At 43.0% G+C, this 27,402-nt stretch overlaps 1 protein-coding gene across 3 annotated transcripts; it reads left to right on the top strand.

Moving 5' to 3' along the window:
• The first annotated feature begins 6,831 nt into the window (after window positions 1-6,831).
• On the top strand, window positions 6,832-26,844 carry ENOSF1 (enolase superfamily member 1). Of its 3 annotated transcripts, XM_045004423.1 has the most exons (16): window positions 6,833-6,987; window positions 7,497-7,605; window positions 11,988-12,103; window positions 12,769-12,855; window positions 14,060-14,086; window positions 15,326-15,398; window positions 15,621-15,659; window positions 16,188-16,270; window positions 17,152-17,186; window positions 17,703-17,790; window positions 19,548-19,682; window positions 20,483-20,524; window positions 23,640-23,769; window positions 24,102-24,201; window positions 25,464-25,545; window positions 26,237-26,844. In XM_045004423.1, exons 1-16 carry the CDS (start codon window positions 6,904-6,906, stop codon window positions 26,330-26,332), a joined length of 1,326 nt encoding a protein of 441 aa, XP_044860358.1. In that variant the 5' UTR covers window positions 6,833-6,903; the 3' UTR covers window positions 26,333-26,844. The 3 variants fall into 3 exon arrangements, 2 of the variants coding, with proteins under 2 accessions (XP_044860358.1, XP_044860359.1); XM_045004424.1 differs by lacking the exon at window positions 7,497-7,605 and having other exon boundaries at window positions 6,853-6,987; XR_006576763.1 differs by lacking the exons at window positions 23,640-23,769; window positions 26,237-26,844 and having other exon boundaries at window positions 6,832-6,987; window positions 25,464-25,551.
• Window positions 26,845-27,402: the final 558 nt, after the last annotated feature.

The raw sequence follows: 27,402 nt of genomic DNA, 5'->3' as shown, positions 1-27,402 counted from the left end.
TCTTTAGTCGCTTGTGTGTACAAACTTATTTCTGCTGTATATCTATTTTCAGAATAGTTTTTTCTTTCAGTCATACTATTGTATTAAATGAGAATAAACTCCACAGTATAAAAATTTCAGATCATTTGCACCCTCCTCTACATTTGCTGAACACTGCCACTTTTTCTTCTGAGTTTCTGACTTATTTTAGATGAGAGGAAAAAACATACGGTCCCTAAATGCCATTTTCCTTTTTAAAAAATTAAGGGCCAGTTTTAGATTGTATACAATGGGGCCTGGGGAGAAATCAGAAGTTATAGAGGACCCGAATAAAAACTTACATACTCTGTTCACAGGTGGATAGATGCCTGAAGAGGTACGTGTGTAGTATGAAAGCTTGTCTCTTTCACCAACAGAAGTTGGTCCAATAAAAGATATTACCTCATCCACCTTTGTCTCTCTCTAATATTCTGGGACAAATAGGGCTGCAATAATGCTGCAAACAGATGCCAGCTTGACAACTGTGCAGTCCTCTCTTTATCCATAGGATAGCTACATGGGAGCACTGAAAGTTTTTCCTCTGCCCTGGCAATAGGGATGTTTTTTTGTTTTGTTTTAAAATTCTTCATTCCTGGGCTTCCAGCTGAAACTGTCAACAACTGTACACTAACTGATGTGGATGTGTCTACTAGTACATTTTGCATGAGGCCATGAATATCCATTAAATGGTAATAACTTTTATTTTTCCTTGACCTCAGCTGCATCTCTTCTCCACGCGCGTACGCACACGCACACGCACCCACACCCACCACGCGGCTTTCTCAAAAACGAGGAGATCAACCTTGAAGACATCAGAGTGGATTCAGGCAGCTGCTAGCTCCTCAACAGCTGATGGCATGTACAATAAATTGATAAGGAGCACAAGCTATGTCACCAGAACTGACCTTGCTGGTTTTGGGTGGGTCTTCCAAATAGTTTTTCATCACTACTTCAGAAACCTAATGTTGTCAGATGTTCGGCTGCGTATGTGTGTTCTTTGTGTGCCGTACTAGCTCTGGCCAGATAGCCCATACAGCAGGCTCCGACAGAATCGACCACTAAGACCACAAAACTCGGTTTAGTAGCAAAGGCACCCGGCCAGATTTATTGCCAACGAAGCACGGTGCCAATGCGCCAGCTCAATGGTTACAGGTACACTAACACATGTTACACCTCTGACAATGGACCAGCTCGGTCAGGAGCGGGACTTTCCACTGCCCCCTAGACCAGATGAAGGATTAAGGCAACGTATCCCAATGTTAATAGACTGAGACAAACAATTTGGGATCAATAACTTGCGTATCACCTTACGCATTTCATGACACGGTTGTTATCTCCCCTTGTACTTTTCTCCTGATGTTTCAAACAAAATATCACTATTCACTTTTTGTCATGACATTTTGTCATGTGCTAGGTTGGGATGTTCCTGTGCTGGCCTGCTGGAATGTGTTTATCTATTCAGTGTGTGTTTTAGCAATGCTAGCAGTACCGGTGCTGAGTTCGTGTACCGAACACTGATTTGCAGGCACACATTTGCTTTGACAGGGCCTGACTGTTGCTCATAGCATAACTTTTTGCTGACTTAGGTCTGGTGCAAAGCCTGAACCAATGCTTCAGCCTCTCTTTCTACTACACCTAACTGACTTGTCTACCATGAACACACCACTATCCAGGGCTAATGTGACTGTTGTGGGAGGGTTGTTTAACCTCCCAACACAACATTTATTTTTATATAAAAGAATGGGCAGGGAGGGAGATGTTAAATGCTAAAGTTCTTTGTTCTTGGCTAACATATAGCCCACTAGCTCCTGCTGTCTAACATGCTATTGAGCTTTCCATGTTTGTTATCAGTTGCATTGTGTGTTCAGTGAATGTGCCAGCCTAGCTGTGAGCAGCTACCTGGCACTAGGGCTACCACAAATTTCCTCCTGCCATCAGCAGTAATGCAATTCCAAATTGATCTAGAGTCCTCAAAAAGTCAGGATCACAGCCCACCCCTGGACATCCGTAGGGTGGGGGGTGGTGAATAATCTGTAATCCTTAGGGAAATCAGTGCCAAGCTTTCACCCCTCCTGCTTAGTTGGCAACTTTGTTTTCAGGGCTCTTTGGGCAAGTAAAAGGGAAAGCCAGGACAACAGTTTTAAACTCCACTGCTTCAACTTAGAAAGCTAAATCCAGCACTGAAATAAGTGGCCAAACTTTGTTTTTCCCAGTGGTGCTCAGCATTTGAAGTCAGTGGGAGAGATGGGTGCTCAGCATCTCTCAAACAAATTTAAATATCTGTTTTTCAAGTTAGCCTAACTCAAGTTTAAAAATGTTTGCCTTTTATTTAAATGAAAGCTGAGGCTCTGTTTTACATCTCTGGGTTCTTTATATCAGGGAAAGAGTTATCTGCTAGGAAGTTCACAATCCTAAAGAGGCTAGCAAGATCTATGCTACAAGAGTTAGCCTGGCATGATTGCTGGGAAGCCACACAGATGTGCACACACTTCTGTTATGTGAAATCAAGAGGGTGTGGTGATTACCTGGCAGTTTTCATTCTCTTGTCTCCTATCTACTCCGCAAACATCACCAGCAAGGTCCAGGAAGGAGGGGGGCGAGGCAGGATCTTCACTTCCAGCTCATCTAAGATTCTTCTCCTATTCCTCCTAAAGGAAGAGGGGCCGTGCTACAGTTTTTCTTGTTGCTCTCCCTGTGATGATGCAGGGTTCATAGCTGGCATAAACTCCAAGCCTAGAGTTATTGATGGCTCTTAGCAGCAAACTGGGAGGGGTAAATTCTGATTTACACACAGCCTCAAAAGTAAATGATCTTGGAAAACTTATGTGCATGTCAACAGCTCTCTGATATCAAAAGCTATGCAGCTGCCTTGTAACATTACCTGAACGAATCATAAGCCAGAACTTGGAGACAAAGGATTTGGTTTTACTTTTGGTGTTAGCTGTGTTGGAAGTATAGCAGGGAGAGATGCATCTCTGCCAGAGAGGCCCCTTTACATTTCCTCTCCACATTCCTACCCAAGGAAAGATTTTTGGGATTTCTGGGTCACTAAACTGTGTCATCTCAGTAGAGACCAGAAACTCTGGAGACTGAGAAGAGCCATGGTTAGGCTACCAAGAGCCAGCCTAACTGCACATTGGCATCCAGACCAGAGTGCCAAGGAAGATCTTACTATCCTTGGTGCACATACTTTGAGAGAACACCCTGGTTTATTCTTTATTTTGTTTTAAGCCCGCCATGGACATCAGCACTGCACTACCCATTAAAGATGGGTGTTGGGGTTGATCCTGCTTTGAGATGACCTAGATGACCTCCTGAGGTCTTTTCCAACCCAAATCTTCTATGGTTCTGTGAAAGACTGAGCTTAAGCTCGCTATTTGCCTATGCAGGTGCTGGGAGGTTTGTACTGGCTGTTAATGTTGGGAGGGCTAGTGTTAGGTATTGTTGTTTTGTCTCTTTATCCTAATCCCCTGTTCCACTGTCCTATATCCTGAACTCCCCATACCTAATAAAGACCCAGTTACTGTTTTATTACTCCAGGAATTGTGATAGCTAGTTTCGTTTTGTGTGCTCTGACACCCCCTCTGTATGAGATTTATGTGAAATATTTTGCCAAGAGACAAGCCCTCTGTATTCTCTGCATGAAGGGGTTTCCTTGGGTGGAGGCACCAGGAACCCTTATAGGTGAAATGAGTACCCATAACCCTGAGGAGGAAGGGGAGAATGCAGTCACACCTCAGGGCTGGGCTACAATTCAATAAGTGGCATGCTGAAAACTTTTAAATTCCAGAGCCAGGGGCCATTCCTGCTAGCACTGAAGTTAAGAGGAGCAAGGTCACCCCTCTATTGCTGTCAGCAGAGCAATGGTGTGTTTTTTGTTTTATGCAAGTTGAGTCTGTATTACACCTCTACTTCTTTTCACTTTCAGTATGATTATCATTTTTCATTTTAATGTTTTATTACTTCTATGTGTCTTCATTGTTCTGTAATAAAGAGTTTCAAGTGCAATAAATGGAGGTTTTCTTCTGTATTTCCATTTTAATTTAGTATTCAAGGTCCTGGATTTAAATCAAAAGTAGACATTTTATTGGAAATACTATTTCTTGTCCTCCTGAACAATCTTTGGGGATTCCATGATGGCTTTCTTGGGTGCCTCATTATTTCCTGTACAACCACAATCGGGGGGAGGGGAAATGTTCAACCCTGAAGTACTTCAGGGCTGTCCATAAATTCGATAATGCATTAAGAGATGGGTGGGTTCTTAATTATGTGAGTTTGTTTTAATATTACAAAGTGGTGGATGGGTCTTGCAGATCCATTAAAAAAAGTATTATGTAATTTATGGACGGCCCCTTAAACATTTAGTACACATAAGTGCCATAATTACCAGAAACACTGTGGTGAAAACATTACATTTCTTCTTCTCAACACATGTCAGAAAGAAACTATTTGCAGAGAGTGATTTATGAAGGCAAAGCCTGCTTGGCTGGGGTTAACGTACAAATGAGTAGATTATTGGAAAGCGTAACTTATCCTGTAGAGCCATTGCCATTAAAATAGTCTCAGCACTCAAAGCCTTTACAGGCTGTTATTGAATTAAGTAATGTGGATACAATGTGCATGTGGTACTTATAAATAGATATTTCTTTTAGGTGCAATCTAACATCAGGATTAGCAGCAAAGGGTGATCTTCCCTTTCCTCCCTCCCCTACAGCTGGAGCTGACAAATTGATTTCAGAAAATTTGGTGAGTAAAATCCAGACAAGATGATTAAATTGTCTAGAATGATTGTCAAATGTCAAAAATGATTAAAGATCTAGAAAACATGACCTATGAGGGAAGACTGAAAAAAAGGGTCTGTTTAGTCTGGAGAAGAGAAGACTGAGAGGGGACATAAGTTTTCAGGTACATAAAAAGTTGTTACAAAGGTTGAGCAGATGGTCGGACTAGATGACCTCTTGAGGTCTCTTCCAACCCTGATATTCTATGAAGGAGGAGGGAGAAAAATTATTCTCTGTAGCCTCCGAGGATGGGACAAGAAGTAATAGGCATAAATTGCAGCAAAGATGGTTTAAGTTGGACATTAGGAAAAACTTGCTGTCAGGGTAGTTAAACACTGGAATAAATTATCAAGGGAGGTTGTGGAATCTCCATCATTGGAAAATTTTCAGAGCAGGTTAGACAAACACCTGTCAGGGATAGTCTAGATCAGGGGTTCTCAAACTGGGGGTTGGGACCCCATGGGGGGTTGTGAGCTGTCAGCCTCCACCCTAAACCCTGCTTTGCCTCCAGCATTTATACTAGTGTTAAATATATTTAAGTTTCTTAAATTTATAAGGGGGAGGGGTGTCGCACTCAGAGGCTTGCTATGTGAAAGGGATCACCAGTACAAAAGTTTGAGAACCACTGGTCTAGATAATACTTAGCCCTGCCAGGAGTGCAGGGGACTGGACTATATGACTTTTTGAGGTCCCTTCCAGTCCTATGATTCTATGAAATCAGACCAGTGCCTATGTATCCTGTCTCTAACAGTGACCAGAACCAGAGGGTTCAGAGGAAGGACAAGAAACCATGTATCAGAAATTTGCCATTCATTGTAATTATTTTAATTTGGTTCCTCTGGAAATAGTCCCATAAACTGCTCGTCCTTGTATTGCCAACCCCAAGCATTCAAAAATACTGAGTCAGCCCCCTCCCCCAAATAAACAGACTCTTTAGAATGTTTCTTTTGGGTGTTTTTGATTTGCTTTCTGGTTGTCTAACCTTTAGGGCATACTTAGGTTTAAAAAATGCAACTTTTCTCTACAATCATGAAGGCTAGAGACTTACTTTTAAGTGAAAGCTAAGATTCTCATGTGGTCCTATGACTCCAGCAGCAGGGGCTTTAAGAAAAACACTAAAGCAATGTCTACACTATAAAATTATGTTGACTTAATTTGTCAGCATAGAGCTGCTGTAGATGTTAATTCACTTGTGCATATGCACGCTTCGCTCCTTGTGTCAGCAGTGCATGTCCTCACCAGGACTGCTTGTAGTTTCAGTGTGAGTCTTTGTGGGACATCTCCAGACCAATTACAGTCAAGGTAAGCAACACCGTGTCTACACTGACACTGTTGTCCTAATTATACTGACCCTGACTCTATGCTGTTTGGGGAGGTAGTGTTACTAACCACCACAGAGAGACATTTACATTGGTGGAAGCCAAATTTAATCAGAGACACAGCTAGGTTGACGCAAGGCAGCTTACATCAACCTAACCGTGTAGTGTAGACCAGGCCTATCAAGGTCACATGATACAATTGCAACTAAGTGTTGACAACATATACTTTTTTTTAAAATGGCATATAACAACCAATGCTTTCTGTTAAAATTTACTATGATAAAGTAGTTTTGCTTTGCTGTGCAATTTGGGACAAGACCCCCAGACCACATCTCTGGGTCCAAACATCTCGGGAATGGGCTTTGGGCTGAATTCCCCCGCTGACCATCGTTTTCATGCCAAGCCAAACCAAAGCTCCGCTCTGGAGTCCCAGTTTTGTGACAGTTTAGATTCCGCCCACAACTTTGTAATGTACCAATATCCGTTTAATAGGGGAGCAGCCCCCTGCTACCGCTGCGTCCTTCCCGCCGGCGCCACCTGGGGCGTCGGCTCGCCCCAAACGCTTCATCCAGTCTCCATATCCCCCCGCCTGGCGGAACGCCCGGTCTCCACGTTCGAGAACGCCCCGAGCGGCCAATCGCACCTCCAGTCTCCGAGAGCCGCGCACCAATCAGCGTTGAGAGTGGCCTCCGGGGCGGGGCGGCGGGGGGAGCTCTCGCTGGCGAGTTACTTCCTCGCGCGGCTGCCGGGCTCGCGGGCGGAGGCTGGGCCGGGGGCTCGCGGGCATGGTGCGGGGCAGGATCACCGGGCTGGCGGCGAGCGACGTCCGCTTCCCCACCTCGCTGGGGCACCATGGCTCCGATGCTATGGTAAGCGCCGCCCGCGGCTCCCGGGGGCTGGGGCCGGGACTGGCTCCCCGGCGCTGCACTAGCCCCAGGCCCCTCCGCGGGGCTCAACGAGCCGATCTGCCGCAGCGCCGGCCCGCGGGGGATACCGCATTAAACAGAGCAGGGGGACTTGGGGCTAGCGCCAGCGGCTGTAGCTGGCACCTGCCCAGCTAAGCGGAGGCGCCCACCCCCTGAGCCTTGAGTGTAAATCTTTTCGGTTCACTCAGATCCGATGCTAGCGATGCAGTCTGTCAGCTACTCCCTGTAATGATTCGCTCCGCTCAGTGAGAGATGACCTACCTTAGTCCCACAGATCTAGACTTTTATATTTATTTTGCCACAAATCTTAAATTACCTCGATTGCTGCCCTCTACGCCAGTGCTTGTTGTTGCTCTAAGAGGTATGTGACCTATGGTGGGTGAATCCCTGTCAATCCTCCTTTGTAAGTTTCTTGCTCCGCTATTGGGTGTTGTTTTTGGTCTTTAATTTAGCACCCGGACCCTGACTATTCTGCTGCCTATGTTGTAATAGAAACTGATGCCCGTGATGGACTCAAAGGTTACGGATTAACATTTACTTTGGGTAAAGGCACAGAAGTTGGTAAGTTGTTATCCTGTCCCTAAACACAAATGGGCCCCAAGTCGCACTAAAACCATTGGGTTCAATGCCTAATGCAGTTTCTCCTTTTTTGAAAATGAAATACAGGGCCATTTTACCATCACTGAATTTAAAAAAAAAAAAAGCCATAGGTCTTGGGGCAGTTTATCGGGTTGTAGAGGCTATTAAGCCCTCTTCTTGATTTTTGTTCCAATACATCACTTGTAAATGCTTTAAGCTTTTAACAGCCCTTGTTTGCTTTCTTCTCCTCCTTCCCCCACCTCCAACTTCCCCCATACAGAAACAGAAAACAGGACTGACTGTTTTGAAATTGCTGTTGCCATGCAATTTTTTACCATGGGTTACAGCTCTTTCTGGTCATTGGTGTAACAACCACCATTTTGAGGAGCTGGAGGAAGATGTGAACAGTGAGAGGACATCAGTGAGAACATTCACAGAACAATAAAAAGTTGGGTGGGGGGAAATATGTTTTCTCTCTACCCCCTTCCCTCCTCAGTAGTTGTGCAAGTTCAAATAACCTCCCATGCTGCTAAGTCCCTCATTAGCCATGTAGACTTACTTGAGTAGTATCAATTATTTACATTTTTTTCTGAAAATTAGATCCTGATTCTTCAGAGAACTGTGTGAACAAATCCCTGCACCCACACAGCGCCATTGACTTAGCCCCCTGACCCATTTATCCACCTGTTCAGCTCTTTTTGCGGAATCAGGGCCATAGACGGTAAAGGCATGGAGCATGCCTCTGTTTTAATCTGTAAAATATCTGCACACTTTTTGGGTGCATTGCGTAAGTTGTCAAAATAATAATGGCTGGATTTGGGGTGTCTCTGCTGTGTATAAATGTCCATGGACATTTGCAGATATGAACCTCCAGATTACTTGAGTTGAGAAGTTATTGCACTTATTAACTGTGAAAGGTCAAGAAATCTTTGTATGCCCTATCTGATATAGTTGGTACAATTAAGTTATTTTTAATCCTCAATAAGAGGAGTGACAAATGCATCTTGCACTTAAATGTCTGCAGCATCGTTGTCGCCATGGTGGGCCAAGGATACGAGTGGGTGAGGTAATATTGGACCAACTCCTGTTCGTGAGCGAGACAAACTTTTTACACTACCCTAGTGTAGTATAGATGGGCTGTCAGCCTTTTATCACTGTGTCATGTAATCCCTCCAGGAGCAGGTCTCATTGATCTGATGTTTAAAGTGCTGGGAGCCTGTCTACACTGCCACCACTGCGAACAGTGAGAAAGTTTTAGAAAATGTCCCTGCTATAGACAGGGGCCTAGGCTCTTCATCCATCCTAGTAATTTAAAGTTTAAATGTTAGTCTCCAAGACCCTCTCCATTGCCGTAGATGTTTGATGGGTGACCCTTAGAGACATGTCTGTGTCCTTATGAATGAAATAAGGACTTCATCTTGCAAGATGCTGAACACTCTGGTTCCACTCCAGCAATGCACATAAGCACCTGAGTAGCCCAACTGAAGTTGAAGGAACCACTCACTTAAAGTTAAGGACATGCTTAAGTGCTTGTCTGGATTGGGGCCAGAGTGCTCAGCACCTTTCAAGAACAAGTCCATATTCTCAGAAATCAATAGCATTTTCGCTCAGTGCAGTGAGCACAGTATGAAAATCCATGTCCCCTAAGTGTTCACCAGGTTTCAGGCCTAAGCAGTTTCTCTTTTATATAGAAGACGTATTGCAGCAAGGCACAGCTGAGATCACAGCTTGAGGTGATGAGGTCTAGCAAACACAAAATGACTGGGTTTCTCGCACAGTGATACTTGCTTCACTCTAATAGCAGCTTTGCCTTCCCTTGCTCATGGAGAATGTTCCTTTGCAGCCATAACACTCTCTTTATAAGGGTGGAATGAAATCGTGAAAGGGTAAGAAAGGCTGTGGGCTCGCTCTGGGTCAGTGCTTTTCAGCCTGTGGTCCATGACCCCTGGGGGTCCGCAGACTAAGACTAACAAAGGGGTCTGCACCTCCATTTGAAATCTTTTAGGGCCTGCAAATGAAAAAAGGTTGAAAACCACTGTTCTAAGTGAAATGATCTGAACTGTGTAGCTCAGTTTATATTATTATTATTGCCCCAGGGAGAAAATATTTGGAGAAAGAAAACATAGGTGTCATTAGTCTTAGCAAGAAAATGGAAGGAAGGATAGGTCTAAATGGATACTTAGGGCTTGATCTGTGTGTATTTATTTACGCATTTATCTTTGCAAAATCACCTCCTGCTCTTCTGTACGTTCAAGATACATCTAGTTACACATGTCCATAGCTAACTGAAGGCTCAGACTCTTACACAGATAGGGCCCAGGAGTGCATCTGCACTGCACGTATCCCCCGTCTGGTCAGAAGCTAGCAGCGGTTTAGAAGCATTGTGCATGCAAATCCTGTAATGTGTTAATCGTTACATACTGCCTGATGATTTGGGGGAGGAAGTTTACAATCCAGGACCAAACCTGTATCTTTCCAGGGTCATTCTGAACAATTGTAAGATTTGTGCCTTTATGAAGTAGTAATGTAGCCATTGGACACCACTTTTTCTTAGAAAATTGCTAAGTAGGTCTCTAAGCAACTCTTCATAAGTGCTTTATTGCCTGGAAACCTTCAGCTAACAGCATTGTCAGATCACCATATGACAGTCGCAAAATCATAATCCATGAAAACCTTGCCACTCAAGTATAGTAAAATACTAAATATGTTACAGACTCTCAAGAATCATCCTCCTGGAGGTGATACCCTACATCAGATTATGTTGTCTTTCCCTTTTTATAGCCATATTTATAAAACATTTACAAAAAATTTCCATTTACTCTTTAAAAGGAAAAAAAGTATCATTGAATGCATAAAGACACCACTGTCTAGTATTCACAACTGATAGTCTTCTCCATCAAAAACAGCAGGGTTTTTTGGTCCGTATAATGGCAAAATAATCTCTAAATATTCCAGTGTACTGTACATAATCCCACTTTCCATGATAAAGGGATCTGTTCCTGGGTCGAGAGTCTTGCCATTGCCTTCGATAAGATCGTCAATAAAGATATGGTCCTTTGTGCGTACTTTGGACCTGGTATGGAAGGTGCTGAGCACTGACAAGCCTCCACTCTCCCCGAAGTTCATCAGAGTTGAGGGTGTTTGGTACTACCTATCTGAGCACCTCCCAGTCTTTAGCCTCACAATACCCCTCTGAGAGAGGGAAATATTTCCCCATTTTACAGAAGGACAACTGATGTACAGAAAGGTCACCAAACACTTGCCTAAGGTCACCAAAGCCTGTGATGGAGCAGGGACTTGAACCCACCCATCCCAAATCTCAGGCTAATGCCTTAAATAGGCATACCTAACAGGATTGGGCCCACGGTCTCCCGGGCAGTTTGCTGCTCTCTCTCTCTTATTTCTTCTGTGTCAGAAAATGATGGTTGAACGATGCTAAAATTCCTGACATGTCTGCTCTTTTCTGTGATTGCCTCCATCCTATCCAGCCTGCTAGATAATGGTGGTGTATAAGATACTTTCTTGATTTGCTAGTATTTTGCTCTAACAAAAGCCTCTGCTGGAGCTTGTGTTGAAATCACTAGTGGTAGATTTTAGAGGAGTTAAAACAACTGGATCACAACTATTATATTATAGCCAAAAACAAAATCCCTTATGAGGAAATGAGAAATGTAACATGGCTGTAGGTACCATATATACTGCATGAGATGCAACAGGTCTTGTGGGTGAGGTCTATCAAATTCAAAGAAACAGTCTTCTCCCAGCATTTTAGGGAAACTTCTGTATTTACTAGTGCTCACAACAGCATAACACTGCCCCCTCTGACCACTACTGTGGTGTGTGCCTGAGAATTACATTGGCAGCAAGATTTTTCTCTGGGGTGAAAGGTGGCGCGCAAGTGACCTTTCACCTTCAAACACCTTTCAGTTATTAACTAATTGAGCCTTACAACCTCTCTTGGTGGCAGGTATTATCTTTCCCAAATAGGGAAACATGAGATGCAGAGAGGTTATGTGGCTTATCTGAGGCCACACAAACTGAATCCTTGGCAGAGCCAATGTTGCATGTCAGGTGTTCCTGGCTCCCAGTTACGTATTCAATCTGCGAGACCAAGCCCCTCTCAGAAAAGTGGTGGGGCTGGAACAATTAGCATAGTGGGGTGCTGAGATCCATTGAACCAAACCATAAACCCTGTATATGATGGAAATCACTTCAAGCCAGGGGGTGCTGCAGCACCCCTAGTTCCAGCACCTATGGAGGAAAGGTGAAATTCTAAAATGGTTGAATAATAAAACTAGTGTTCTAGTGATTTTGTTCCAGTCACTGTGTGGTATTAAAGCACTAAATTCTGGTGTGTTTTGCAGTTGTTTGTGCAGTTAATGCTCTCTCCATTCACGTGGTTAATAAAGACCTTGAAGAAATTGTCAGCGATTTTAGAGGATTCTACAGGCAGCTCACCAGTGACGGACAGCTCCGATGGGTAAGGGGTATCTTATGGAGTGTTGTTGTGAAGTGGATGGCAACAAACGTGAATTTGTGTTATGAACACACTGTAAGGACACGTACAGGTAAAAGTATTTTTAGATAAGAATCTCTCTGCAGTTATGGGGGGAGAGAGAAAATTTCTGTTTCGCAACCAGGGCCCTAACATTGCAATAGGATCTGCACAGAGAACCCATCCAGAGCCCTGTTGTTTTCAAGGCAGCTTTAGACAAATGCAAGTATCCACCCACATAGATCCAATAGCAGAAGTGGGGCTCGGGGTCCAGATTCTTTGTTTCCCTGTGTTTAGAGCCCAAAAGCTGTGTCTTTACCTGTTTTTTCCCCCTTTTTTTGACTTGCAAGTGTTCACAAAATATTATTTCTATTCAGTGTCTAGTATTCTTGGAAATTGAAAACTCAGCTGGTATTAAGAGGAACTAGAGATCAGTATAGCCATTGTAGTAATCTCACAATGCACTTAATACACACCAACTTCAGATTTTTCTCAGTTTCTAATGAACAGGGGTTTCTCTTTTTAATTCCAGTGGTTTTTCCTTTGTTGTGTTTTCCAGATGTATACATTTGCTAATGGTCATTAACTAGAAATGAAGACACGAAAGAATGCTAAACCATTATAGGTAACTGTATGATTTTTTTCAACAGATTGGTCCAGAAAAAGGTGCTGTGCATTTGGCTACCGCTGCTGTTCTGAATGCCGTGTGGGATTTGTGGGCTAAGCAGGAGGGAAAGGTGATGTACTTAGAGCACATGGACAAAAAATGTCCCTGTATTTGTTAGTGTGTCCTACTCCTGATATGCTTTTTGCAGATTTAGGCCCTGGTCCTAAGTTCATGGATGCACACAACTGAGTTCAGTGGGGCTATTCGTTTTGTAGGACTGAGGCTTTAGTAGCTGACATTTATACACCACTTACCAGTAGAGCTAGTCATGGGGGGAAAACTTCAGCAACATTTTTTGTTTGAATTTTGACCAACGATGACATCTTTACAAAAACTTTTGACCAGCTCTGCTTAACAACTCATTTTTTCTTGATTTCCTCTTTTTTTCTTCTTCCTTTGCAGACTGTTCATAAAGTTATGAATTCCTTGTAATCACTTCCATGTCTAATATGATCTTGTAAGCTGTTTGGCGCATATATCAGATATTTCTATCTGAGGCATGTAGCACGGTCTTAGACGCTGTAAAATAAATAACTAGGGTGGGGAGTGTCGCTTTGTTGTTTTTGTACAGCACCTAGCACAATGGGGTCTTGATCCGTGACTAGGGCTCTTAGATGCCACCACAATAGAAGTAGTAAATAATACTAGTACTGTACTAGTAAATCATTGCTGCGGTCTTAAGTTGGTCCAGTAAAAGATATAACCTCACTCACCTTGTCTCTCTAATATCCTGGGCCCAAGACAGCTAGGACAACACTGCAAACAATTGTCTTATAGAGTTATTCTGATACCCTCTCCTAGGAAAGAAAAAGTAATGGGCACCTTTTGAACTTGTCAGCATCCAGGAGTGTGACACAGCCCCAACATAAGGGGCATAAGAAAAGTAATGTCACGGAAATCTTAAAAGTAGAACGGATCAATTTCTGCAGCATAAACAACATTTCCAGTAGTAGTGTTACGTCAGCATTTCAAGTCTGACTAATTTAACATAATAAAAATGAGTTAACACCAGCTATTTGTGGGTCCAGGATCAGTGTCCTGGCCATAATGAGGCAGAGCTGAGAGAGATGATCCTGTTAAAGTAATTCAGTCTGGGGCTTGACATCTTGAATCTCTGGTCTTGATTTGGGAACCACATCTGCCAGATGCATTTGGCGTCAAATGTAAATGTTTTCGACACTTATTTTTATCACTTCAAGATACAAATAGCACCTGTATGCTGCTTTTATATGATCTCCAGCCAATTCATATCATTTAATTGTTTTGTTTTTTAGCCTCTGTGGAAGTTACTAGTTGACATGGTAAGAAAATCATCTTCTGTGTGGGCTATTGTTACCATTGTTCCACACTGATGTTTTTGATGCAGTAGAAGAGTAAAAATTTCAGGCAGTATCTAGGCTAAAATTACCTCTATGGCCATGTAGCTCATTCCAAGGCTGTAGAAACCAGAGGGTTCTGCAAGCTGTGGATGTGACATTTTATTCTGGAGGGCTCTTCTCCTTCCAAGGTGTCTGTTTCTGGCCCCACACAGCTGTGCAAATTGGCCCTGTTAGTGGGAGCACTCAGAGGTGAAAGTAAGCTGGTCCAGTCCGGTACGGTGTACCGGCAAGAGCCAGTACACCGTGCTGGACCGCACCGGCTTCCATGGCGGGGATTGAAAGGGCTCTGGGCTGCCCGCGGCTGCGGGCAGCCCAGAGCCCTTTGAATCCTGGCCACAGCTCTGGCGGCAGGGCTGGGGCCAAGATTTAAAGGGCTTGGGGCTCCCCTCAGCGGCAGGAGCTCTGGGCCCTTTAAATCCCTGCCCCAGCCTGGCAAAGCTCGGGGTTCCCCACGGCGACCAGAGCCCCGGGCCCTTTAATTTGCCCCTGAGCCCGGGGGGGCTCCCAGCCACCTCTTCAGCTGGGAGCCCCTGGTTGATTTAAAGGCCCTGGGGCTCCCAGCCACAGCCGGTGCCCCAGGGCCTTTAAATCTTGATTGGCCACACCTCTTCTGGATGAGGCCACGCCCCCCTCAGGACTCCGGCAGTACCGGTAAGTCCTGTAAGTTACTTTCACCCCTGGGAGCACTGTTACAGACTCTGCCCTGTCCAGCTACAATACTGTATATGGCAACTGGAACCCATCTATAGCAGTAAATTATTTTTTTTTAAGTGCTGGCACACCTGGAGCATTCCAAATGGGTTAGTCATTTTTTAAAAAATGTTTGTTAATCAATTACACCTTGATCTTGCAAATATTTTTGTACATGCTTAACATTAAGTGTGTGAATGGCACCATTGAGTTAAATGGGATTACTCACATGCTTAAAGTTAAGCACATGTCTAAATATTTGTTGGATTAGAACCTTAAAGTTTGCCAGAGTCAGTTAATCAGTTTGATTTTAGAAGCCGTGAATCCACTCGCAGTACTGTCTGTGACAGGGAAAAGGCTGATAGGTGACTCATATGGCGGATGTATATGTTACCTTAGTGTTGCCTTTTTGTAATCATGTAGTTTTATTATTCTTTGCTGTTTGTTTTACATTAAATATTTTGTTAACAGGACCCAAAGCAGTTGTTATCCTGCATAGATTTCAGGTATATTACTGATGCACTAACAGAAGAAGAAGCTCATGGTAAGTCGTCCTTCTGTTGAGACAGATCCCCTTACTCCTTGACCTATTTTTTATTTCAGTGGGTCTACTCGAGCAGTAGGGCATTACTCTTTGTAGGTGAACGGATCAGAATCTTGTTTTATGAAAACAGCAGTGTGTGGTGGTAGGATCTGGAGATGTGGAGGAATTGAACTTTGGTTAATGCAATAATCTCTCCTCTCTTTCTCCCCTGTCCCCATATAGAAATACTCCAAAATGGCCTACTTGGGAAGAAGGATAGAGGTATGTTTAAACCAAGTTTACTTTCGCTGTCTTGTAGTAGAATAAAGGACTGAACACACCACATGATTGATGTGGCACTCTGCATCCCAGAGTGTCCTAGTCACTGGGAAGTGGAATGTAACAATTGAGGCTCTCGGTGAGGTTGAATGCATTGTGTGATGTCTCCTCCTTATGAGTCATTGGGGAGGTGGTAGGTGTACACAGAGAGAGGGCTTGAGCTGTCTTGCTGGCCATTTGCTTTGGAACCACTCGGTGAATGTTTGTGTCAGTCACAATGGCATGGTGACGGTGCTGGTTACAGCCTAAAGGTATTTTTTTTGAGCTGAAGCTCTCCCATGTTTTGGAAAGAAGGGGAGGGTAGGAAGGGTTTTTCTCAGCAAATTTCATCTACCCTGATTAAAATGAGATTGATTTTTAAACTCCTTTCATTTCCATGAGTAACAGCTTATCTAAAACTACCATACAATCTAATCATCTGTTAAAGAGAAAACAGCATATGTTCATTGGTGGCATTCTTTGGCTTTGTAGAAGAGCAAATGTTAAAGCATGGATACCCTGCTTACACCACCTCTTGTGCCTGGCTGGGCTACCCGGACCAGCAGTTAAAACAGGTTTGATTCTTTGACATTAGATTACAGAAGTAAGATTTTAAACATTTCTATCTGGTGGGGAATGCCAACAGGTGACGATTCAGCACTCAAGGGATTGCTTAGTTTTGGGCTCAGATGCAAAGTGAAACAATTATGCATTGCATATGTGTGTGGGAGGGGAAGCTGGCCCTGTTCTGTGGGCCTAGTCATTCATTGGCTTTTGTGTTAGCTGCAATGGGAAGGGTTTTAAGGCCTTGTCTACTTGGGGTTTTAGGTGTAGCTGTTGGGGATAAGCATGGACCACAGCAAGCCAGTTTACACTGATGTATTGTGTATAACTATAGGATTGCACTTGTGCAGCTATGTTGGTGCAGACAAAGGGCTTTGTCTGCATGGGGATGCTCAGGAAAGTGAAGTTGAATTAACAAAAGGTGTGAAGTTAAAGCGCATTAAACCCCTGTGTGGACACTGTCCTTCAGAAGTAAAGTGACCTTAGTTTGCTGTTGCGAAATATTCCTTCAAAGTGAAATATCATGAAGGCTCTTCACAGCTCTGGAATCTGAGGTCTGGTTAATACAATACTTGTTTATCATCTGGTTTAGTTTTTGGAAAAGTTCAGCTTTCTGTGAATCTGGAAATAGTATTGTTAGATCATAGGACTGTCACGTGTGCATAGTACATGAAAATAAAGAAATGCAGAAAGTATTTCTTTACATAGATTGAGGAGGTTGGATCCTACATTTCAGCTGGATGTTATTCAGTTACTGTCTGCTCTACAGTTACGCCAATAAAGAAGTGGCTAGAAAGTTCATCCTGTGTTAGACAGCCTGTAAATAAATACTAGTCTGGATATTGAGTAGTGCAGCTACTTGGAGATATAATAGATGCAATTTTCTCTACAGCTATGCACGGAGGCATTGAAGGATGGCTGGACAAGGTATAGTAAACAATTATCTCAAATGCTGAACTTTTCTGTTTAATGATTAGTAGCAAGTAGAAATATACTATCGAGATCGGTCCTTATTTGGCACAAAGACAGACTAGATGGATGACCCTATAGGTCTTTTCAATCTCTACATTCTGAGAAGAGATGTCTTTGCTTCTGATATTTTTTTAAAATATTTTCCCTTTCTGCTATTCCGTAACGTACTATTACAGTAGGTATCTAAGTAAATGTATGGCAAAATGAGCTATCCTCCTGGCAAGCTAGTAGCTGACAAAGGTAACTGCTTTCCTGTTGATTCATGGAAAAGTATTTGCTGTCTTTCTTTTTTGTTAAGCTAGGAGGTGGTGTGCTGGAAAAGGGACAGATGTGATAAGAAAATACTGACCATAAAACACTGACTCTGGTGTTTTGTAAATTTGAGTTTACAGTTTCTCGTAGAGGAAAGTTATCACTGCTACATTAATCATGGTGAAGTGACCTACATTTCATTATAAATGTTTTGTCTAGGTTCAAAGTAAAGGTTGGTGCTGATCTGCCAGATGACATTCGTAGATGCAGACTTATAAGAGAAATGATTGGCCCTGACAAGACATTGGTGAATATTTTTTAATGACTACACTATTAAGTAATTTTAAATATAAAATGGCTGTCTATTCATGTAGATATTGGTACAAGGTGAGATTACATGGCATTCTTGAAAGGTATTTTTTCCCTCCACGAATAATGATGTCTTCACATACTACTCTTACACCCAGGAGAGTTAATAAATGGCATCACCAAAATACATATGGATTAAGAGATCAATCATGTATTTCTTGTGCCAGAACTCCCACTGGACTCTGTGGGAGTGTTGCCTGAATAAGAACTACAGCAAATTAGAGCTGGTTGGAAAACTGAATTTTCAGTACAAAACTGAAAAAAAATTACCAAAAAATTTCAGCCAAATACTTTTGGATTAAAGTGATAAATTTTTATTTGGAAAAACTGCTGTGCTGCATATCAGGTGTTGTAATTTGAGAGTTTTCTAGAGTTTGGGATCCTTGACCAGACTCACCAGAGTCTCATGACTCACCACAGTCTCTCATCTTGCTTAGCTGATGCAGTGTATTATGGGGGCTTCATGGCTATAGTGCATCATGGGAACTCTAGTCTGGGTGGAGAGCCTGGCCCATAGAGCAGTGGTTCTTAATCCAGGGTCTGGAGTCCCCCGGGGCGGGACCATGAGCAGGTTTCGGGGCATCTGCCAAAATAAACCAGAGGGCAGGGCTGGTGTTAGACTCACTGAGGCCCAGTGCAGAAAGCTGAAACCCGAGCCTCGCTGCCTGGGGCTGAAGCTGAAGCCTGAGCAACTTACCTTTGTGGGGCCCACTTTGGCATGGGGCCGGGAATTGCCCTGCTTGCTACCCCATAATGCCAGCCCTGGCTTTTAATCTATTGGTTATGCAGAAAAAGAGTTGTGGCACAGGTGGGCTGTGGAGTTTTTATAGCATGTTGGGGGAGTCTCAGAAAAAGGTTGAAAACCGCTGCCACACAGGAAAGTGAGGACATGAGGCACCCAAACTACAACTCCTATTAGGCACGGTAGCAGCATTTCCACATCAAAATTTGTGGTTTTCAGATGTTCAGTTTTCAACACAGTCAAAACTTTCCATAGAGAAAACACATCTTTTGTGAACATATTTTAGTCAAAAACCCAATTTTCTGACACCCCTCTCCCTCCCCCCCCAACCCAGTTCTGCTGAAAAATTTCAACCAGCCCAGTTCCAGAGAGCTTAACTCAGTTGCTATATAGGAATTGTTTTGCCTGCTACTGAAACAGTCACTTCTGGAGTTCCGTGTGGCACCTCTTTAATGGTGTGCAAGAGCACTACACAAGTTCAGGAGAGAAGCTGACAATCTCATATTCATGATATTTTGAAACCTGCTAAGGAAATTCAGAAAAGCAGAATACAACTATCTCAGTTGGAATAAGGGTTTGAGACCAAATCTGTGACCTTCACTTTTGTAAGAAGATTCCTGGGATCTTTTAACGATTACAGCGCACCAGGGCCTTTGATTTAATGTGTCGTCTCAAAGCAGCATTTCCAGCAAAGCATAATTTGGGATTTCCACCCGGAGTTCATCTTTTAGGCTATTAGTTTATCCTTACCTTTTATTGAGTCTAGGAATTGTAGAATATATGCTATATAATGTCATATAATGTGCTAAAAATCAGAAAACAGAAGTGATCTACACTGTCTGAATTGCTTTTTTTCATTAATTTATAGCAACATTATGGGTATTTTTTAGCAATTTCATATTCATAAAAATTCAGTAGAGTCATATAAGTGAATTTTCTTTAATTTCTCTCAGATGCTGGATGCTAACCAACGATGGGAAGTGAAGGAAGCAATAGAGTGGGTCACTAAATTAGCTGAATTTAAACCATTATGGATTGAGGAGCCAACTTCTCCTGATGATATTCTTGGACATGCAGCCATTTCTAAGGTTGAAGTGTTTGTTTTTCATTTCAGTAATGGCTTAGTGACTACACGCCAGAGAGCAGTAGTGATTCATTTATTGACACTGCTGTTTGGAATGTTCAAAGTTCAGGCTGAAACAGCTGTCAAAAGTCATTAGATATGTTTGCTGCAAGATCCTGGGCACATCCTGTATTTGTATTCCATTGCACTTAAACGAAAAGCATGGTCCAAAGATTATATAAAAGGCCATGAAACTATCATAGAAGATTAGGGTTGGAAGGGACCTCAGAAGGTCATCTAGTCCAACCCCCTGCTCAAAGCAGGACCAATCCCCAGACAGATTTTTACCCCAGATCCCTAAATGGCCCCCTCAAGGATTAAACTCACAACCCTCCCCCATATCATTCTTGCACAAGTAAAGCAACCAGGATTTGCCCTGAAACGTGAATGTGTCTTTCTTTTAATCTGTGTGGATTGGTGTTTCAGTAAAGTTAGAGTAATACTAGCCCAGGATATGTGCTCATAATGTGATATAGCTAATAGTAATGCTAGAGCCCCAGATGTTTATCCCCTTATGGCAGCACACACCCTCTTACATAAGTCTTCACATATTATTGGGGTAGCAAAAAAGCCGCATAAAATGCACTAACAAAAAATGACACTACACTTGATTCTTTTCCAAATGCACAGCAAGTAACGAGCATTGCACTTCGTTAGCTGTTCTACTCCCTATCCCCTCATTCTGGTGAAAAGCTGTATTTGGGAATTACAGATTAGAAGCAAGTCCTTTGTTTTGTTTTGTTTATTTATTATTTATTTTTGTAGGCCTTGGCGCCATTAGGAATTGGTGTGGCAACAGGAGAACAAGTAAGTGGGTGTCTAATTGTTTTTTCATTCAGTCGTTTATTTAATGTAGCGCCTGTGCCTTTCGAGAATTTGTGCCAAAGTTCACTCTGATTTCTCACTTGGGAATTAAATAACATGACTGAAAACAGCCTTGGATTTATTTCACATAATTTAAGACCAACTAATACTTTTGATAGGAATTCTCTTCCCCACCCCCATCTGTTTGGACAATCTGGGAAGATTTTGTTGTGATGAATCTGTTATGAAGGTTTGAAAAGGGATCTACCACTTCTCAGTTAAGTGCCCTAACCATTGGCCTATGAAACATCCTGATGGAGGTGCTCCCTCAGGGTCTGTTGTTGAAGTTCCTCTGCTTTAATTAAGCAACTGAGTCTTAATTGGGCCAGAGAAGGCGTTAGAATGACTCTATAGCCTTGGAGTAAGAGGGCTTACCTGAGAGGTGGGAGATGACCGTATTTCCCTATGGGACACCTGGTAAAATTACTTGTATTCAAGCGAGTTCAATGGCATTCAATCAGAACTATGCAGTACAAACATTCAAATTAACATCAAGTGTCAGGGTGCAAACAGGCTGGAAATTGCTCTCCTCCTCCTCCCCCCGCCACTCCACTCCACTCCAGAGCTTAGCTGAGGGGCGAAGAGGCTTCCCTGGGCCAGCGCTGTGCGAGGCTTTGGCACATGCAGGGCTCGGCTCCTCCTGGGCAGCGCCCCAGGCTGGAGGTTCTTGGGCTTCCCCAAGTGCCGGCCTAGCCAGAGGCAGTGGGGGAAGGAAGGAGCCTGCCGGCCAGGCCGGTGGTGAGCTGAGCACTCTGACCAGGGGCTGGTTCTCCACACAGCGCTGGGAGTGGGATGCGGCCTGCCTGCAGGGGATATGGAGGAGCAGTGGGGCTGGGGGGTGAAGGGGCAAAGCAGGGAGAGGACAGTGAGAGGGGGTGCGCATAAAGGGCTGATGGGAGGGCAGCAGAGATGACACGTAACCGGCTGCCACCTGGCGCCTGCCTGCACTCCCCAACCACTGCAGCTCGCAGCAAGGGGGCCTTGCTGGCTGAGAGCCAACACGAGGTGGGGGCTGCGCTGATGGACCAGCAGAGGGAGCAGCCGGCCCTCCGTGCTGCATCTTTGCCCTTGCATACCCACCCCCGTTGTTGGCCACTGGACCACCCCCCACTCACTGCTTGTGGGTGGGCGGCTGGCGAGCAGGGATCCAGCCAGCAGCAGGACCCACCAGTACTGATGGGAGGGGGACACAAAATATGGGATAGTTTGCCCATTTTTAAGAAAGTTGGGACACCTTCAGGAGGGCTTAAATATGGGACTGTCCCTTTAAAAATGGAATGTCTGGTCACCCTAGACATCAGTAGCATGTAAAAGTATCTGAGCAGTCCAAAGACCCCATTTCCTGAGCTCCTCTCTGGATGTAAGGTACAAATTGTTAGCTATTAATAAAATGACTGGTCCCTTTAAGAAAACCAGCTTCTGAATCAAAGTGAATTAACTATTGAATTGTTTTTTATTGTGCTCATGAATGACATACCTCTTCCTGCCAAACCCTTCTACTAAATCTACAGAGCAGAGCAACATAATTTAGCAAATTCTCATTGCTCACTGGCAGCTGGAGAGAAATACTGCATTAGCATAGTTTTACTATTGCCAGTTTCTCATGCAAAGCCCTGCTTTCACCATATTTCATTGTGATGCTGACCTCCAGCTGTTGTTTGCCAGTAGATAGAACATTTAATTTTTGGTGTGAATAATGACATCTGTTAAGGAGAATGGGTTTGAATTAACTATTAGGCAGGCCTGCCTGGCAGACTAAAGGCCAATTCCTGAGTAATAGGCTTTCTATATTGTATGTAGAGGTTTTTCCATAGCATAATGTCCGAGCATTACAGAAACATGAATGTATTTATCTTACTTCCCCTGTTAGGTAGGGGAGTACTATTATCCCCATTTTACAGATGGGAAAGTGAAGCACAAAGATCAAGTGACTTGGCCAACATCTATGCAAGAAGTTTGTGGCAGAAGTAGAAATGGAATCCTGAGTGTTAGTCAAGTGTCTTAACTACTAGACCATCCATCTTTAAGGCCCTACCAAATTCACAGTCCATTTTGGTCAATTTCACAGTCATAGGATTTAAAAAATAGTAAATTTCATGATTTCAGCTATTTAAATCTGAAATTTCATGGTGGTGTAACTTTAGGGGTTCTGACCCCAAAGGGGGCTGAGGGGAGGTCGCATTGTTACCTCAGCCAGCAGCCACCACTCTCCGGCTGCCTAGCTCTGAAGGCAGCAGCGCAGAAGTAAGTGTGGCATGGCAGGGTGCTGCCTTCAGAGCAGTGTAGAAGTAAGGGTGGCAATACTGTGACACCCCCCCCTTCCCCACAATAACCTTGCAGCATCCCTCGCCCCTGTGACAAGGGGCATCCCTCGCCCCTTTTTTGGTCAAGCCCCTCAGTTTGAGAAATGCTGGTCTCCCCATGAAATCTGTGTAGTAGGGTAAAAGGACACAAAAGACCAGATTTCAAAATTTGTGACACGTTTCTCACAGCTGTAAATTTGGTAGGACCCTAATCATCTCATTGGACTGGTCTGCAGGAGTCCATGAGAAGAAATGGTCTTCCACAGCCAGCAGAACCACTGTGTGTTCACTACTGCCGTCTGAGTGCTGCAGTAGCCCAGTCGTTCCTATAAGGGGTAACATGCAATTAAGAGCAGGAGTTTTGCTTGGCAATTAAAACAAAAAACATGGAATTAGGACTCAGTTCTGATCCCAGCTCTGCCACTGAATTGCTGTGTGAATTTAGGCAAATAGTGACATTCCTGTGTGCCTCAGTTCAGAGAGCTGTAAAATGGATGTAATTCTACTATGCCTCTACCTTACAACTGTACTGTGATTCTTTAATGTTTGTAAAATGCTTTGCAAACCTCTGCACTTCTGTGCATTGTTCCAGCTAAGTGGTATAACAAAAAGAACTTGGTTTTAATGGGACACCTAGTGGGAACATTGTGCAATTGTTTTGACTTGCATTGCCAACAGTTCTTGCGATATCCTGCCAATTCCTTAGAATCTGAGGCTTAACATTTTTTTTCTTCCCCCTTCCCTCCCTGCTGCAGTGTCACAACAGAGTGATATTTAAGCAGCTCCTACAGGCTAAGGCCCTGAGCTATCTCCAGATTGACAGCTGCAGGCTGGGAAGTGTGAATGAAAACTTGTCTGTGTTGCTGATGGCCAAAAAGTTTCAAAGTAAGGCTCTTGGAAGTGTGTCAGTACTAACACCTCTTTTGTCCTAAGCCAGTTTGCCATGCAACTTCTTCAGCTGTCGTGTTGCTAACTGACGAGCATGCGCTTGTGTGTGTGGTTCAGTCATTTGTTTTCTGTCGTGCTTTAGTACTAATTCAAAACGCCTTTGGTCCCTTATTATTGGGAGCTGAGTTTCCCTAGGGCTGATGGTGGGGTGGTATTGGAGCTGCAGTTAAACACCAGCTGAGTTGGGACACAAACTTTCTGAATAATCTAGTCATTTGCTCTTACTCTTCAGATTGGTTTAAACAGGGATTGTTCTGTTTTCATTTCAGTTCCTGTTTGTCCGCACGCTGGGGGTGTTGGACTCTGTGAGTTAGTACAGCACTTGATAATATTTGACTATATTTCAGTATCTGGAAGCCTTGAAAACAGGTTAGTAATGTAAAATGCTACTGTAACATTCAATAGTGGTGATGGCTTATTTTTCCAAAAGGCTGTTGACATGCAATAACAACCAGTAAACAAAAACAGCACACCCCAACTCACCTCTCTGTGGCTCTCCCAGAGAATTTTAAACCAGTTAGAAGTGTGTGAACTTCACTCTGGCAATTGCCTGGCAAACAGCCAGGAATATTTTTGACAAAGACTGCTTGATACTCTTGGAACTATATTTTGGCATCTCTCTCACTCCTACAACCCCCCACCACACACCCACACTCACTCACTCTCTCTCTCCCCCCCCTCCCCCTCCCTCGGCAGGCCAAAACATGCATGACCAAAGGATTAGCTCCCTGCTCTAAGTTGAATAGTGTTCTAGGTGTAGCTTCCCAAAAGGATCTAACAACTTCCCTTGTGTTGTTTAATACCAGTTTCGAATCGTATTAGCCTTCTTTGCGGGCAATGAACAATTTTTTCACATTATTGCAAACACAAATTTCCTGAATCTCTCCTGTTGGCTGTATATTCCTGTTCTTCACACTAGTTGTCTTGCAAATATTAAAGTCAAATATTGTAGCTTTACCTTTTGCTCACATTTAAAATCAGCTGCATCATAACCCATTCCTCTTGTTTTGATCTTCTCTCTCTGAAGCAGTATATTTAAAATTGCCTTAGACCACGTTTGGTAAATTTTGCTGGTCTACAGCCTCAGCAGTGTTCCTGGTAATTCATAAACTAAGAAGGAGCAGACCCAGCCCTTCAGCTGCCCTCATTAGTGACTTCCCTTGCTGCAGAAAATAGTCTTGTTTATACCCTTTAAATACCTATGTTAGATGCCCACATTAAGAATCAAGCTTTTGTGGTACTTTGGAAAATCCACAATCAGTAAATACAGCTCTTCTGTGTAATTTTACTAAGCTCTGTCTGTATTGAAAAAAATAGTTTGAATCTTGCTCTCCTAACCCTGCATACTGCCCAAAGGGCCCAGCTTCTGCCCTATATTCTTGTTCTGGCTTATTTTATTGAGACCACCCGTCCTCACTAGGCTCAAATGCCAAGCAGATTCCAGTTTCAGTATGAAGCACTATGTAGCAGTAGTTTCTGCTTCTAAAAGGAAGCTTCCTAGTTTGCTGATAATTTGGATACAAATATGAGTCCAACTTTTACCCAAACCTTGTTTCCTTGTCAGGGATAATAGCCATGAATAAGTACAAGATTAGGTAAAACTGAAAAATATCCCTCCTCCTTTCTTGCAGGATGTGTGAGTATGTAGATCATTTGCATGAACACTTCAAATATCCTGCCGTAATCAAGAAAGCTTCCTATGTACCACCTCAGGTATGCTGTGAGACAATCAACTGTCCTAGTAAAGAAAGCATCTTAATTACAAGCAGTTTAAAGCTAAGATTGCGTGTGAAAGGCTCTCTTACATAGTCAGCTGCAGAATGAAAAAGTTGGAGATGTGCTATTAGACTAAACTATTGCATAGGATTGGTGGTTCAGAACTGTTAAATGAAAGGTGTACATTCCAGTACACATGCTTCAGGAAGTGGAGTGTGACCCTGGCTTAAAACTCAACCCAAAGCAATTCTCTAGTTACTGATGTTTAATATATCTGCATTGCTGGGCTAATCAACTTAGGTAAAAAAGTATTAATACTTCTTTGTTCAGCTGGAGAAGACGGCATGAGGGAGGATAATCTACTGGAGAGGCTTTAAAATATTCTGTTTTTCACTGAAACTCGTATTCCAAAACTAAAGATGGTCTAACTACAATTCTGTTCAGCCCAGACTCTTTAGAACTCTAGTTTTCCATTTAACATTCGCATCAGGCGTTAGGAGATTAACACTAGTTACATCTGATACCTTTTGTATTACAAATGAGCCTGGCATGATCCCCAGCAGCACAGAGATTACAATAATTATTCTCCAATTGCATGACAGCAGTTGAATTATTTGAATGAACAGGGGACTAGAGCTAGTATCACTTAATTTTATTTATTTATTTTTTACTATTTATAATCTTGTAGGATGCTGGATATTCCACTGAAATGAAAGAAGAGTCTGCAAGGAAATACCAGTTTCCACAGGGAGAAGTTTGGCAGAAGATCCTTTCTAAGCCATAAAATACAACTGCCTTAAGCCTAACCCTGACAATTTTCAGGCTGAAGATTAAATATCCCAAGCTGTTCACACACTATTGTTAGGTGATGATACAAGATTTCAGCAGCCAGTGAATGCTTTTGTATAATGAGGCAAAAACCTCCAGGAATTAACATAACACATAGTCCAGGATGTCTAGTTTTTGATCAATGTAGTTTAAAGAAGTGACTGGGGCCTATATTCCAGCAAAGTTGTTATACTTTAGTGTAACTAATGGATGGACTATGAACTGAATTTCTAGAACTAGTCTACAAATCAGTAACTTTGCAGTATCTTTTCATAGATTCCAAGGGCAGACCACTGTGATCACCTAATCTGGCCACCTGCAAAATACAAGCCTTAGAATTTCCCCAAAATAATTCCTTTTGAACTGAAGCATCCAATGTGACCCTTGGTAAATTGTTCCAGGGGATTTTCTTACACTATACTAAAGTCTTTGAATTTAGAGATTTAAAATAAAATTCCTTACTGTCTACTCTTGTCCTAATCATATACAAAACTTCATATTGGTTATGTTGTGGAACCAAAAACTGTTGCATGTACTGTTAAGTACAGAAACAATGAGATGTCCAGTGGCACTTTAAAGACTTAACATTTATTTGGCATAAGCTTTTGTGGGTTAAAAAAACACACTTCAGATGCATGTTAAGGATGGAGCTATTCAGAGTTGTCCTACTGATTGTATGTTTGTAAGTTCGGTTCTCAATGAAAATACTCAGCTACCATGTGTGTACGTAAACTTCCATGGCTTGGTAAGATGGGCAGCATCATGAAAGATCCAGAACGCCTGACATCACCTGTAGCGGGGGTAGAGTTGACAGAGCTAGGTGTTATGCTTTATTTGTATCAAGACTTGTGACTAGACATTTGCCAAATCATCAAAATTGAAATCCATGTCCAACAAACTTCTGTAGGAAGCCTGCCTGGCTTCTTGACAATTTGCTCACCTGCCCACCACCTTAACAGCCTGCCCAGGGGGACACCGCATTTGGGAGCCTGCAGTCCCTAGCTTCAGTGTAGTCCACCAAGTACC

The sequence above is a fragment of the Mauremys mutica genome, chromosome 2 (genome assembly GCF_020497125.1).
Source record: "Mauremys mutica isolate MM-2020 ecotype Southern chromosome 2, ASM2049712v1, whole genome shotgun sequence".
Taxonomy (NCBI): Eukaryota; Metazoa; Chordata; order Testudines; family Geoemydidae; genus Mauremys; species Mauremys mutica.
This window is presented reverse-complemented; position numbering and strand designations above follow the sequence as displayed.

Coding starts and splice junctions, on each gene's coding strand:
- ENOSF1 (XM_045004423.1), top strand. CDS start 6,904: ATGGTGCGGGGCAGGATCACCGGGCTGGCGGCGAGCGACGTCCGCTTC. Junction 16,271..17,151: donor CGGACCAGCAGTTAAAACAG/GTTTGATTCTTT, acceptor TTTTCTCTACAG/CTATGCACGGAGGCATTGAA. Junction 20,525..23,639: donor GTGTGGCAACAGGAGAACAA/GTAAGTGGGTGT, acceptor TCCCTGCTGCAG/TGTCACAACAGAGTGATATT.